The 14,522-nt window shown below is 38.4% G+C and overlaps 1 protein-coding gene across 2 annotated transcripts in view; it reads right to left on the bottom strand.

Moving 5' to 3' along the window:
* The window catches only part of TOX3 (TOX high mobility group box family member 3), a 188,728-nt gene that overhangs the window by 60,662 nt on the left and 113,544 nt on the right, over positions 1–14,522 (bottom strand). For both annotated transcript variants that reach the window (XM_040328670.1, XM_040328671.1), the window contains exon 2: positions 10,106–10,171. In XM_040328670.1, the coding sequence (XP_040184604.1) occupies positions 10,106–10,171 (66 nt within the window). The remainder of the gene's footprint in view (positions 1–10,105; positions 10,172–14,522) is intronic.

The following is a 14,522-nucleotide window of genomic DNA, read 5'->3' as shown; positions in this document are numbered from 1 at the left end:
GCCTTTTATAAAGAAATAATTTTATCTCACAGTGTGCATTCTGATTTACACCTTTAAAACAAGTATAGGATTAAAATATATCTTGACTGTAAGAAATGGCTGTAGAAGTCAATCAACACAAAGAAGGATCTAGAGAAACTGTATATGAAGGATTACAAAAAATTCCTTAAAAAAAAAAAAACATGCTCTAATGAAGCCTTCCTTCCGATGTGCCAATTTTAGGAAAGGAATCCCCCGTTGATTAAGTTGACTTTATGACCTTTGTCCAGATTGGAGACCATCTTCTGCTTTTTCCCCACAAGATATTGATAATATTTTACCTCAATTGTGAATGGACAAGCATGATCATGACGCGATTTTACGGTAGCGTTGTGACATCTTTTTACGTGACAACGTAAATTTGCGTCATGATGTGACGTACGCGATGACACAATTGCTGTAATCACATGGGAAACCCTATAGAGTGAAGAAATGGATTACTGCCATTTTGACTCTAACCTTTTGGGGAAAGTTTGGTCCCCTCCATTTTCTCTTTATTTTCAGACACTTTGATTTGGTGCATTTCATTTTTCACTCCTGGCGAAGCTTATCAATTAAGCAAAACATGTAGAGTTTTAGGTTTTTGTGAACACTATTATAATTTGGGGTACAGCATGGTTTGTAGGAGGGTGTTTTTTGAGCTGTGGCAGGTAGATTGAGTGCAATTGAAACCTAGCTTATACATGAGGCAGGTTTGACCAGCTGAGGCAGTTTAAATTAAAGAGATATAATTATTGTTAGACCAGGTGGATTTGACTGTCAGTTCAGTTGCTAGTCAGCTACCTATTCCTGGGAATAGTACACAATACAGACAGCTGCTCTTGTAGTTTCCTAATTAGGACCAGTTTTTCACATAACGGAAGACCATTTAGGCAGAGTACATTAGTCTCCATTTTTCATACCTGAGATGGGGTTGACCAGCATTAGAAGCTAGTTTACCAGGAGCATATATTTCTAGCTTTTTGAAGCAATACAGGCCCTATTCGATTACTGTGTTGTATAGACAGGCTTCATAGGAGACCTGGATAGTTAGATTTGTGAGTATCCTCCAGTTAGAGCTGATGTGTGTGCCCCCCAAGAGAAGTATACCTCAGAGGTGGAAGCACTCAGATTGTTAGGGACAGCCCTTTTTTGGTTGGAGCTGGGAGTTGATTCTGCTGTTTATTATATAGATTTTTAGCCAGGAGGGTTATTTCTTCCCTCCCTTCTCTCTTTCTTGTTTTATCTTTATATCTCCTGTTCTTCTCTGACCAACTTACTATTGTGTGCACCAATCACCATCAACATGTCCCACCAACAAAGAAACAAAACCCTCCCTTGTTGTACGTATACAATGTAAATACACATGCAGTTCAGATACATTTTATACAATTTATACAATTTGAATAAAAGTTATTTAATACCAATGGTCTTTGGTGTGGAGGGTGAGGCACCCTCATGTTCAGTGAGAATTCAGTCATTGTCAGCAAGGTATTCGTTGAAATATTTCAGGTATTAGTTTGTGTTATTAGAGCTTTAATTTAAAATTTTCTATAAAAGTTACAAACATGTTATACTTACCTGCTCTGTACAGTGGTTTTACATAGAGCAGCCTCAATCCTCTTCTCTGGTCCCTCTTCTGTGCTCCTGGCCCCTCCCTCCGGTTAAGTGCCCCCCACAGCAAACAGCTTGCTATGGGGGCACCCGAGCTGAGTTGCAGCTCTGTGTGTCTATTCAAAAATGGACCTGCTGTTCGGGCCTGCTGTGTCTCAGCCAACAGGAAGCAGAGTACCAGATGGACAAGAGACTCGTTGACAACACTGGACAGAGAGGGGGTTCCCGTAAATATTAGCTGAGTGATGGGTGCTGCTGCACACAGAAGGCTTTTTATATTAATGTATAGAATGCATGAAGGTTAAAAACCTTCTGACTTTACAATCACTTTTTGAAAACAGTTTTAAAGTTCAATCCAGCACAGTGCATGTCTGTAGATCTTTTCTCCCCTCACTTCTGGGACTTCCTGGGGCATCAGGAGCCATTTGCTCCAAGTCAAAGCCAGTGATGAGGGAGAGGAAGCGGGCCGAGTCCCACTGTCTGTCAATGGATGCAGCAGAGGGAGCGAGTGTGAGCACTCACAAATCGGCTTCCCATGGGGGCACTATCCGGAGAGGAGGGGCCAGAAGCACTGGCAGGGGACCAAAAAAGAGGAGGTTCCCAGCTGCTCTGTGCAATTCCTCTGCACTGAGTAGGTGAGTATAGACAAATTTGTTATTTTAAAAAAAAAATTACCTTTACAACCCCTTTAAAAGCAGATATGTGAAAGTAGCCTAAAATGTAATACAATCTGTAGGGGTAAAGATACATTTTTTTTACTGGAAATTTGTTTTCTGCACTCTACTATAAAAATCTCTTTACCTATAACATTATGAGAGTATATAAACAAGAAGCAGGCAAAAAAATAAAAAAATAAAAATAAAACCCTAAAGTTATATTTTATACTATATTATAGTGAAAAACCTATGAGCTTTATGTTTTTAAAGCCCAGCTTGTGGAAGAGCATTAGCGTGAGACAAGACTCTACACAAATAGAATGTACCCAAATGCTTGAACAGAGAACAAAGTTAATAGCTATGCCACCAGCCTCAGATTTTATACTTAACTGAGGTCTGCTTCTTAATGCACTCCTCTCTCCTCTCGCTGCAATGCCATAAATTAATGCAATTGAACATCTATAGCAGAAAGTTAAGATAATGCGATTACCTCTAGGGCAGAGGGTGATTTCACCATCCTGCCAAAGAATTCCTGGGGAATGCTGAAATCCTCAAATATCATGAGGAGACGCTACAGCCTAGTAGTACAGTATCATCTTCTGAGCAAGATTTGGGCTAATGAATATTTCCCAGGATCTCCCCAGGAGGAGGATGATGTCACCCTTGCCTAAGTGCCTTGAGTAGAAAAAAGCAGAAAGATAAGTAAATTTAACTTTTTTACCCCACCTGCTTTTTAAATAAAATTAGGTATTTAAGCATGGGGTATGATGGCTTTGCTATTTAGGTACAAGGTTCACCATAAAGCTAACCTGTCATTAGAGAATACTGGGGGCCGTTTATGTTGACCTTTTTCACATTTTAGCTCCCTAGCTAATATGATGATTTGGCTACTATCCGTTTCAATCAGGCTTCCGTCCGGGTCACGGAACAGAAACGGCGCTGCTTAAAATATGGGATGACGCTCTAGAGGCCGCAGACGAAGGAGAATCTTGTCTCCTGATACTGCTGGACCTAAGCGCGGCTTTTGACACTGTAGACCACGGACTACTACTGGCTAGGCTAGCTGAAGTAGCCGGAGTCGCTGAATGTGTTTTACCCTGGTTCTCCTCCTTCTTGGAAAACCGATCGCAAATAGTGAAACTGGGGTCTTTCACTTCTGAAAAACGTACGGTGTCATGCGGAGTCCCTCAGGGATCTCCCTTATCGCCCGTATTGTTTAATATCTATCTTCGCCCTCTCTTTGAAATCATCAGTAACCAGAAGTTACTTTACCACTCCTATGCAGACGACACACAACTGTATTTCCGCATCTGCAACAAAAAGGATCATTCTCTTGGACTAGAGAAATGCCTCACTGTAATAGATAACTGGATGACAAACAGTTATCTTAAACTCAATGGTTCGAAAACAGAACTTCTCCTGTTTCACGCTAACCGGAAAAATCACCCCGCATCAACATGGACTCCCCCACCCATTCTGGGTAAAACTCTCACCCCTAGCACCAAAGTCAAAAGTCTCTGAGTCATTTTCGATACCTACATGACAATGGATGCACAAATAGGGTCAGTAGTCAGCGGATCCCACCATCTGCTGCGCCTACTACGCAGACTCACGCCCTTTATCCCGAAAGAGGACATTGCAGTCGTGGTGGGAACAATCATCAATTCCAGACTCGACTACGCAAATGACCTCTATCTAGGACTCCCCAAATACCAAATCACTCATCTGCAAGTCGTTCAAAATACGGCCGCTCGACTAGTGACTGGGAAAAAAACATGGGAATCAATCTCGCCTTCACCGAGATCCCTTCATTGGTTGCCGGTAAAAGACAGAATCACTTTCAAGGCACTCTGCCTAATACATATGTGTATTCAAGGCAACGCCCCCCAATATCTATGCGAAAAAATAAAAGCCCATAACCCCAATCGCATTCTGCGATCCACCAATCAAAACCTCCTCCAGATACCCAAGGCCAGATACAAGTCCAAAGGAGATTGAAGATTTGCAGTCCAGGGACCTCGCCTGTGGAATGCACTACCAACCACCATCCGACTGGAGTCGGACCACTTGGCCTTCAGGAGAAATATTAAAACCCATCTCTTCTGAGGTCAAGGGGTTCCTTACCCATGAAATGGATACAGCGCCCAGAGGCGATTCAGTTCGCATGTGTTGCGCTTTACAAGTCTCTCTCTCTCTCTCTCTCTCTCACTACCAATACTTCCTAAGTCATTGGCCCTGACCAAATACGTAGAGCAGAAATTTCATAATACAATCATAAGGCCTCATCTGCATACTTTTTCAAGATCATTGTTGAAGTATGGAAGCAAGTGGGCCAACAAAATTATCCTTTTTTATAATGAGAGCTTAAAAGCCTCCACATTTTTTTCACAACAGGCTTTAACCCATGAGGCATAAGCAAAGGCTTGAATAATTTGATTTAACTTATTGGGGAAATCTTGCCCAAGAGCTTGAAATTTCAGTTTAAGTATATTTATTCAGATGGCAACTGGATCATGGCTTATTAAGAAAATCCTACACAGAAAAACATGGCAATACTGAAGAAATGTGAAGGTTGACCGCAACTTCAAAATACTAGTTTCCTGGACAGATTATTCAAAGGTTTTAGTACTTACTAAATTAAATTATTAGTTAGGAACTCATGTACTGATTAAAAGTTGGCTTTACTCTGACTTTTCTGACCTAGCTTCTTGCTCCATTTTTAAAAGGTCAGCAATGACTGTCTTTTTGTCAATACAAAAATGCTGCAGTATGATAACAACCAACTGCTTATTTTCCAGCCATATCAAAATGGTGTAAAAAAGTTTAAATATTTCCTTTTCAACTATGGCAGCTCTATTAAAAGATGGCAGCTTCACATGGCCATGAGTCAGCTGGGCTATGCTCAAAACTGGGCTTTTTGAAAAAGAAATAATAACATTAAAACATAACTAGGGAACTACAAAGTCTAAACCTCTGATATGAAATATGAACGTATATATATATATATATATATATATATATATATATATATACACACACACACACACACACACACTGTCCATGTGGGCTTTTATATGTAAGAGGGACAACGCAAAAAGTTAAAGTATTGCAAGACATAAGGACTCCATTAAAGATAAGCTTGATACATTACCATTGGCCAGACACTTTTTTAGAAAAAGATCATAAAGTGTCACAACTGAGATACATGGTCATTGATGGGATAACTAAAAATAGACGAGGAGGTAATAGAGAATTAGAATTGAGGGTTAAATTCAGGTTTTAAATTGCAATAATTTCTGTAACAGCCCTGTTTGTATCAATACTTTGTTTCTTCCTTTGTTCCCTTTTCTTTTATATGTTTTTACATATTATCAGAATATTAGGTTGTATATGATTCTGAATATTTTTTTATTCCATTTATCTTATTTATTTTTGTCCTTTAGATGTATTTTCCAACCGATTATATCTTTGTGATGTGGGGGATTTAGTACACCTGTTGATTAAAGTCATTCCAATTTCTTAAAAAATAATATATACTAATTGATTCCAGATTGTTTAAATGATTTAATTACCCAATCATGTGATGATAATAATGAGCTATATATATATTCTTCTATGTATGTATCCATTTGTAGGCATGTGGTTTTGAAGAAGGGCGTTATCCACGTTAGCCATAAACGTCACCATATATACCATGCACCTTTGATGTAATTTTATATTTTCAATAAATATTTTTATGTGCAGCAATCCCATCTCTCTCTCTATATATACATACACACATGCGGGGGGGGGGGGGGGGTGCCACAACTCTGAGCTCTGCAGAGCACAACTTTAGCTACCCACACCCTGATTTCTGAAAGCTCAGACAAGCTGCATAAATTCTGCACTCTGAATGACTCTGGAGAAGAGAGGCTGCAGATAAACAAGTAAAACTTATGTAGGAGGACGACTTTCATCTCTGTGCATCACTTGAGGCTAGTTACTTCACTGGGTATATGTAAAAGTTTACAACCACTTAAAGCTATTTTAAAAAGGTAAATGTAGAAAGTATGCAAGCCAAGTGCACAACATTATCCAAAAGAAAAAACAGTTCTATGTCCTCCCAAAAATAAATGAAATGGAACATATTCAGTCCATATATTGGCCTTTTACATTTTTAAGCTCCTGAAACTCTAGTTGATTTATCAGGTTTATGATCTTCCAGTCCATTCCAGTGCTGGCCATGTATTAATGTCATGGGTGCCTTTACTTTATTTGTGAGATTATATATAATCTCTCTATCTCTCTCTCTCTCTATCTATCTACAGTATATAGATATATACACACACACTTTATTACCAAAAGTATTGGGATGCCTGATTTTACACGCACATGAACGGACGTCCTAGTCTTAGTCCGTAGGGTTCAATATTGAGTTGGCCCATCTTTCTTTACAGCCGTCAGAGCTTTAACTCTTCTGGGGAGACTGTCCACAATGTTTAGGAGTGTGTCTATGGGAATGTTTGACCATTCTTCCAGAAGCGCATTTGTGAGGTCAGGCACTGATGTGGACGAGAATGCCTGGCTCGCAGTCTCCACTTTAATTCATCCCAAAGGTGTTCTATCAGGTTGAGGTCAAGACAGTCAAGTTCCTCAAGACAAAACTTGCTCATATATGTCTTTATGGACCTTGCTTTGTGCACTGATGCGCAGTCATGTCAGAACAGGAAATGGCCAACCCCAAAACTGTTTCCACAAAGTTGGGAGCATGAAATTGTCCAAAATGTCTTTGTATACTGACACATTAAGGATTTCCCTTATACACACACACACACACACACACACACACACACACACTTTCAATAAAAATCAGTACTTTAGACGGATATTTATATTCTTAACAGAATCGCAGACAGACTTATTTGACCTGAAGTTTTATTAATTGCATAAATATCAGAGTGATTGGGATCTCCGACAGGGTTTTTTTTTCTGTGTGCCTTTTTATAATGCAAGGCTTTGAACATACTTCCAATGATGAACACGAAAAAAATAAAATAATTAAGCATTCACCCATCCTTTACAAGTTATGACAATATCCAGCAATTAACTCCGATTGTCAGCTCCATCCAGTGGCCATATTGTGGTATTTTTCTTGAAATACCTTAATCAGAAAAAAAAACATCACGCTATGGCCACTAGATGGAGGTGACAATCAAAGGAAATCACTGTATTAAGCATAATTTGGTCACACAAATGGCTGTCACATTCATCCAACATTTTTTTCTCTTTAAATTCTTTTATAAATAAACTTCAAATTGATAAAATGTTATATCAAGTTAAAAAGTCAAAAACTAAATAAAAGTGCACATTTGGGATGATATGGGCATAGCTTGCAGGATTACAGAGCCCACAAACTATAATGGCACGATGAGGCAATATCAAGTAGGATTTTAGAGTCCACGCCATGTTAGAAGATTATGAACATAACATACAACTGTACATAGCCCAAATCATAAGGGCAAAATTAGGTAACAGGATGTAGCCTTTTTGAGACCACCCCTTGGTCTATTGGAAAGAAGAATGACAAACGTTTTTTTTAATATTTTTGTGGTTATCTACAGAAAGAAATTGACAAGTATGTGTCCTAGATACCATTTAAATAAACAGAATGACCATGGTGTACAATGACAGTTAATCTTACTATGTGCAAAGTTGTTAGAATGTAGGCAAAACACTATCTAACCAGAAACCTTGGTGCCACTACTTTAGTTAGCAATTATGAAAGCCATTCTAGCTTGCCTTCAACCTACTAGCCTGCCTGTTAACAGAAGCCTTACAAAGCTCACATCCAAGTAAAATGATAAGGCCATAGTATTGACTAAACTATTAAACTCAATGCCTCATGGAGGCACACATCTGCTGCGATGATAAAAGGAACCCATTTCACTTTTGTGTCAATAGATCGGCATGACAAAAGAGTAGCTGGAAAAATTCCTTTCCTAAATGCATCTGCATGGAGAATAGAAGAAGTGTAGTGTAGGTTATTTTGCAATTGTCTCTAAAAAGCAGTCCTAGTGGACAAACTGCTTACTGAAAATGACAATACAGCTTATTTTCCACTGGGTGCTGGAATGCCCCAAATGCAGAATCTGCTATTCTGAATCTAGATGAAAAAATTGCTACATCAAGAACCTCCCAGTCACTTTCCATATAGGACATTAAAGCCTTGTACACATGCACAGTTTTCTCGGCAAGAACCAGCAAGAAAACTGCTGGCAGAGCAGTAAACCGTGTGTGTGTACGAGGCTTTCAGGTTTCTCGTCAAGAAAACTGCCCAGAATCTCGATGAGAAAAATAGAGAACCTGCTCTCTATTTTCTCGCTGTGATTCTCGGCAGTATTTTCCTGCTGAGAAAGCCGAGCGTCTGTATTCTTACCCATCGCCGTGGAATCCCGCGCATGTTCGAAATGACTTTGAAGCATGCGCGGTAGCTTCCTAGGCATAGGTAGGGTGTAGCAAGATGGCGGAGACGGCATCAAATGTGACGAGTGCATGCTCGGCATAGTCGATGACATCACCGCGTTCGTTCCATTCAAAAGAACGGCGGTTATTTTGAATGGAGTATCTGTAATGTTTTTGGATTTTTTCCTGACGAGATTCTGGGCCGTGTGTACAGGGCTTAAGACATTTTGCAATCCCCCTGTATAACATGATCCCCTTGATCCCCATTTCCCTCCTACAAGACCACCAACAAAAAGAATGATGCACACTGACTCTCCAAAACACCATCCTCTACTTTCTGTACCAAATAAATATGCAGAGACAGACAATGTTATTGTGTGTGCTGTCTTATGCAGGTTAAATGAAGAAATTATGATTTTAAATTGTATCTTTATTTATAGGTTCCTTTATTTTTATTTTACTGGAGTGTTATTGAAATGTAGACAAAAGATTAAGTCAGTGCACGGAAGAGTAATGTGTCTTAGAGGAAATGTATATACCATGGTGATACTCAAACATAAGAAAAAAGAAAAAAGAACAAAATCAAAAGAACTGCAAGCATCCAAGTAATCTATATATGCATTTTTTGTATAAGAAAAAAAAGTTGAAGTCATACTTCATGGTCTCTAAAAAGGCATGGATTTTTTTCCATAATGAATTAAAAATGTGTATTATTTAATCTTTGAGGATAATAAATAGTTTAATTTAAAGGTTTAAAGCTTACTTGGTAGCTCAAATGAGTATGAATATCAATTTCCTATACTGAGGTGGGATGGTTGGAATTTCAGAGAGATATTGTGATAAGATAGAGAAAGAAGTATATCTTATGGCTGTTTTTTTCATTGTCAAAGCATATTTATTTTAGATAGTCAAAATAGAACATACATACATATATGGATATTAAAGTTAATGGCCATTTAATAATACATTTAGCCCCATGAGAATGAACAAAGCATATACATTTCGGTTTTTAGTGTAAGTTTAAAAATGGCAAAAAATCTGACTAGCTGCAATGGTTCACTGCAGACTGTGATATTTGTCTACTAAATGTTAACAGTAATTCCAGCAGAATTTCAAAAGTCGCCTTGTTCACAAAGTGCTTGATTTCCCATTAGGCAAGTGCCTACCACATTGCCATGCTGCAGGAGTATCTGCCTTATGGCCAGCTAAATTGAGTGGTAATGTAGTACTGTCAGGTTATTTTCTTTCTCATTAAAGTCTTTATTTTGTGCTCCATGAAACACATTCAGATGCAGAGTTTCAATCTTATTTATCCCCTGTCTGCTAAATTATCTAAGCAAACAGATGTATATGAGAAGAGATAAAAGTACACCTACCTCATTTGCAGCGAGAAATGCATTATTGGCTTCTGCCATATTCATGTAGTTGTTATTATTTCCAAACTGAAAAAGAATAGAGGGGAAAAAAAGAGAGAAGATTGTTTTGCTTAGCAAATCTTGAGTTTGATATATTTCAGATTATAATGATCCAAACAAGCAATAACAAACATTTCTATTCATCCATCATATCAGAGGAAGATAAATGTTGTTTCTCAGAAAAGCAGAAATCTGAAAGCATACAGGCAGCAAGTCACCAAGCATTAGAAATTTAATTACTGTGTTCCACTCCAACAAAATGATATTTTATGCATAAAATACAGTGGCTCGGAAAAACTGATTCATGGCGTTCGATCACAGAAGCATGTTGTTTGTTCATACAAATGTACCTGAAATTACTAGAATGACTTTGGTACATTTTATGTTAAAAAATAAACAATAATAATAAAATAAAACAAATATATATATATATATATATATATATATATATATATATATATATATATATATATAAATAATGGGCTGTTCCGATGACTGCAAGGTTAGAGAAATTTCCTCTTACTTTTTATTGTGCCTCTGGGATGAGCAGTGAGAAATCAGAGTTACTGTAAGGCCTCGTACAGACGACCGGATCTATCCGCTGGGATTGATCTGCGGATCAGTTCCAGCAGATAGATCCGGTCGTGTGTACGGCCTAGCGGACATTTCCCCGCGGATTTAAATCTGGCCGATCGATTTCAAGTGGATACAAATTTCTTAGCATGCTAAGAAATCTATCCGCTTGAATCGTGTCCAGCGGATTGATCCGGTCGTCTGTACAGACTCACCGGATCAATCTGTCCGCTCCCATCCCTCACATGCGTCGTAATGATTCGACGCATGCGTGGAAGTAGTTGCCTTCCAGCGTCGCGCACGTCATCGTCGCGACACGTCACCGCGGATGTATTCCGCGCGGATTTCAAACTGATGGTGTGTACAGCCATCAGATCCAAATCCGCCAGAGGATTTATCCGCTGGAAACGGTCCGGCGGACCGTTTCCAGCGGATATCCTCTGGTGTGAACAAGGCTTAAGTGATGGTTTAAGTTTTAGGATGCAGATTAAGTGTTACGTGTAAGGGTTAGATTAAGTTTTAGGAATAGGATGAGGGCAACATGTCTAGGTCAGATGTTACACTGAAGGGTGGGGGGTACGTTTAAGGAGAGGGTTATACGTTTGAGTCTGCTTTGTGTAGAAGTTAAGTTGGCTATACACTGTGTATTTCTGCCGATTCCTGAAGAACCAAATGAAATTCACTATGTGGATGGCCATGTTGGCCCATCATGTACAACATTCATTTGATTGAAAAATCAAAGGAGCTAGATGGAAAACTTTTGGCCAACAAGGTCTGCATCCAAATCAGGTTTAGATGCTATTAGTGTATGCTGACAGCCACTTGCACTGTCAAAATAAAATAGACAACGTGAGAGATTTGTCCATTTGTGCTGTAGAATATAATTGGAGGAATCCGTTAGATTTTTTGGGTTTAGGCAGCAAATTGGACCAAAAAAAAATCTGAGCGTGTATGACCAACCTTTGTTGAGTTAAAAGATGCTTGTGGGATCTGTTTTTCTTTTGTGCTGGAGTCCTAGTGCTGAACTCTTTGAGTATCAAAGAATTAACAAAGCAAATCTCTAGAAAGGGTACCTATACTGCTTTCTCTTACTACAGTTACTGATTCTATCCTCAGCTCCCCCTCTAGCTTATGTGTGGCAGCATAACAGAATTAAATGGTGAAAAAAGCAAAAACAGCATGTTAAAATTGCTATATATGTCCCAATTAAAATTTAAAGGCCAAGTTCATCTTTACAAAAAAAAAAAATGCATTTATTTATTTGTTTCTCCTGCAGGAGCCTGGAAAGCATTGCACCTGTGACCAATAGATCATGGGTGTAATGTGGGCTCCTGTAGACATGCCCTCTATCGCAGCTCTGTAAGGGCTTACTGCTGGAGAGCCAGAGGACATGGCCCATGAGAGAGCACATCAGCGGCCGCAGCTTGAAACTACAATGGCAGATGGTACTTGTAGCGTATTTATTTGCAGGAATCTGTTTATGAATGATGAGGCTGTGTGGGAGGAGCCCCGCACAGCCTCGCCATTTTTCAATTGTGACTGTATTGGGGAGAAGAACCTTGTGAATGAATGAATGAATGAATGAAAAACTTATAAAGCACGGCGCATGCGAACTGAATCGCTTCTTCTTGTCTGCTGTCATGGGGGGGTAAATGGGTTAGAGAGGGGCCAGGAGCTGTAACATGTTACATCCTAAATAAGGGTGCAACATGCAATATGTTCCAAAGGTGAACTTATCCAATTAAAAGTCTAAGTTCCAGATTGTTCTAAAAATCACCATCAAAATACAAATACTCATGCGCACAAACATTCCTCTTATAGTAGTGTTAAGCCTTGAAAATTCATGAGTTTTCTATACAAAAATAAACAACCAATAAACACAACTTTAGGTTTAATTTATTAACATCTACAAGAAATTCCACTGGATTAAAAAAAGCTATTTTCTCAAGGACCAAAATAATTCAAAAGACAAATAAGTCTTTCAATGGAATAAAAACTGGGTTAGGAATCCTCTTCTGAACAGTTAGCATGCGAATGTAATTACTGAAGAAACTACTACTAATCAGCTGCGAACTGTATCCATTAATTAGTATTTTCCCTGGAGAAATTAGGAAAATTGGTAACAATGTTAACACTGCAGTGTTCCGAAGAGGGACACAAGGCCCTCAGCATTAACACTAGCAGGTGGTTTCAATGGTCCGTCTAATTTGAAAAGCATCCACCTGAAGGACTGTGACATATCCCCTGCATCTTTATTAGCCTAAAATTAATAGCTTATAATTTAGGAACAGTGTGATCAGCTGGGGACATATGTATACAGTATGTTTCACTGCTTACTAGCAGGGAATCCGTTTTATTTAAGAATAATATTGTGGCAGGTCCAGGCCAGGCATATTAAACTGGAAGCACACATGGCACACAGGGACCTATTTGTAATATGTAACATAATATTATAAGAGACAACTTACAATGTAAAGCTTGTCATGTTGTCATCAATTTATAAAGAATGAAAATGTCCACCGAGATCTAAACGCATTGTATGAAAAAGAAAGAAGAAGAGGAAAAACCCAGTGAAATGGAGTTTAACAGAATATAACCAGTTTGTTTTAATGCAATTGCACTAGGCCAGGTAGTTTTACAGAAGCAGTGCCAATTGGGTCACCTCCCCGTGTCGATGCTAGACCAGATTTCCTTCAGAAGTAGACAAGTGCTTTTTTCTGTGATCCTACAATAGAGCTTTCCCTCTCAGGGCACCAACCCAGTGCTACTGGGCACTAAGCTCTTCTCAAAGGCAGTGAAAGAAAAGGTGTTGCATGTAACCCGGGGAGGATGCTTAGTAAAACTAACACATCCTGTGTGGGCAGTAAAGTTTACAAAAAAAATGACTTTCTAAACAGTTTAAAATTGTAGGACTTTGTCATTGTGATCATCAAGCTATAACGATCCTTCACTGGCTGTATACTTTTGAGCAAGAGCAATGTAAACGGCTAAGGAAAGCAGCTCCCCAATATCTGTACTGTAGAACTAGCTAATACAGAATAATTGCAGTAAATGGCCATGGCCCACACCCCAAGCTCCATTTGGTTAATTACTTAATTTAATAGAAGCCATTGTGATGACAATAGTGCCCTACAGCCATAGATATACCAGTCCAAATTTGTGATGAAAAAAAGGATAGTAACAAGTTGGTGCAGAATAGTATAGAATTTTGCAAATATTTTGATGAAAAAAAAGAAACATAGCTATTAAACAGCACCACTCCTGTACTCTTAATAAAATAAGAGATTACTCCTATTCAAGATGGGCAAAAGAGAAAAAAATATATAGTTCAGAGGTGAATACAGGTGCAAAGTTTTGTTCACCTATAACTGAACTCTCTAAAGCAAATGGATTTTGCAGACCCAATTACACATCAACAAAAAGAACTGGAATTCCATTAATAAGTACCAGCTTAAACATTATGCATAGAAAATAGAAAGTATAGAAAAAAATCACATACTGTACATATTGCAGATGTTATTCCTTTAAAAAAATGCTCTGCTGTAATATACACTTATCCAACACTTCTAAAAGTTCTCAGCTAATAAAAATAACAAATGTCAAGATTTTTTTGCAAGCAGGTTTGTTTTAATTACCTTGCTGCTGCTGCTTCTATGCACACAAAACCTTTTTTTCATACAGTATATAAAAATGTTAAAGCACAGTAGCTAGAGCTGAGAATTTAATTGCTCTCCATATACACATTTATGAAATGCTTATTAGCAACACTGAATTATACAGTTAGAATTTGGACAATTAAATCTTT

This window comes from Rana temporaria, chromosome 11 (genome assembly GCF_905171775.1).
Source record: "Rana temporaria chromosome 11, aRanTem1.1, whole genome shotgun sequence".
Classification (NCBI taxonomy): domain Eukaryota; kingdom Metazoa; phylum Chordata; class Amphibia; order Anura; family Ranidae; genus Rana; species Rana temporaria.
Note: the sequence above shows the minus strand (reverse complement) of the source record. Positions and strands in the feature narration are given on the sequence as shown.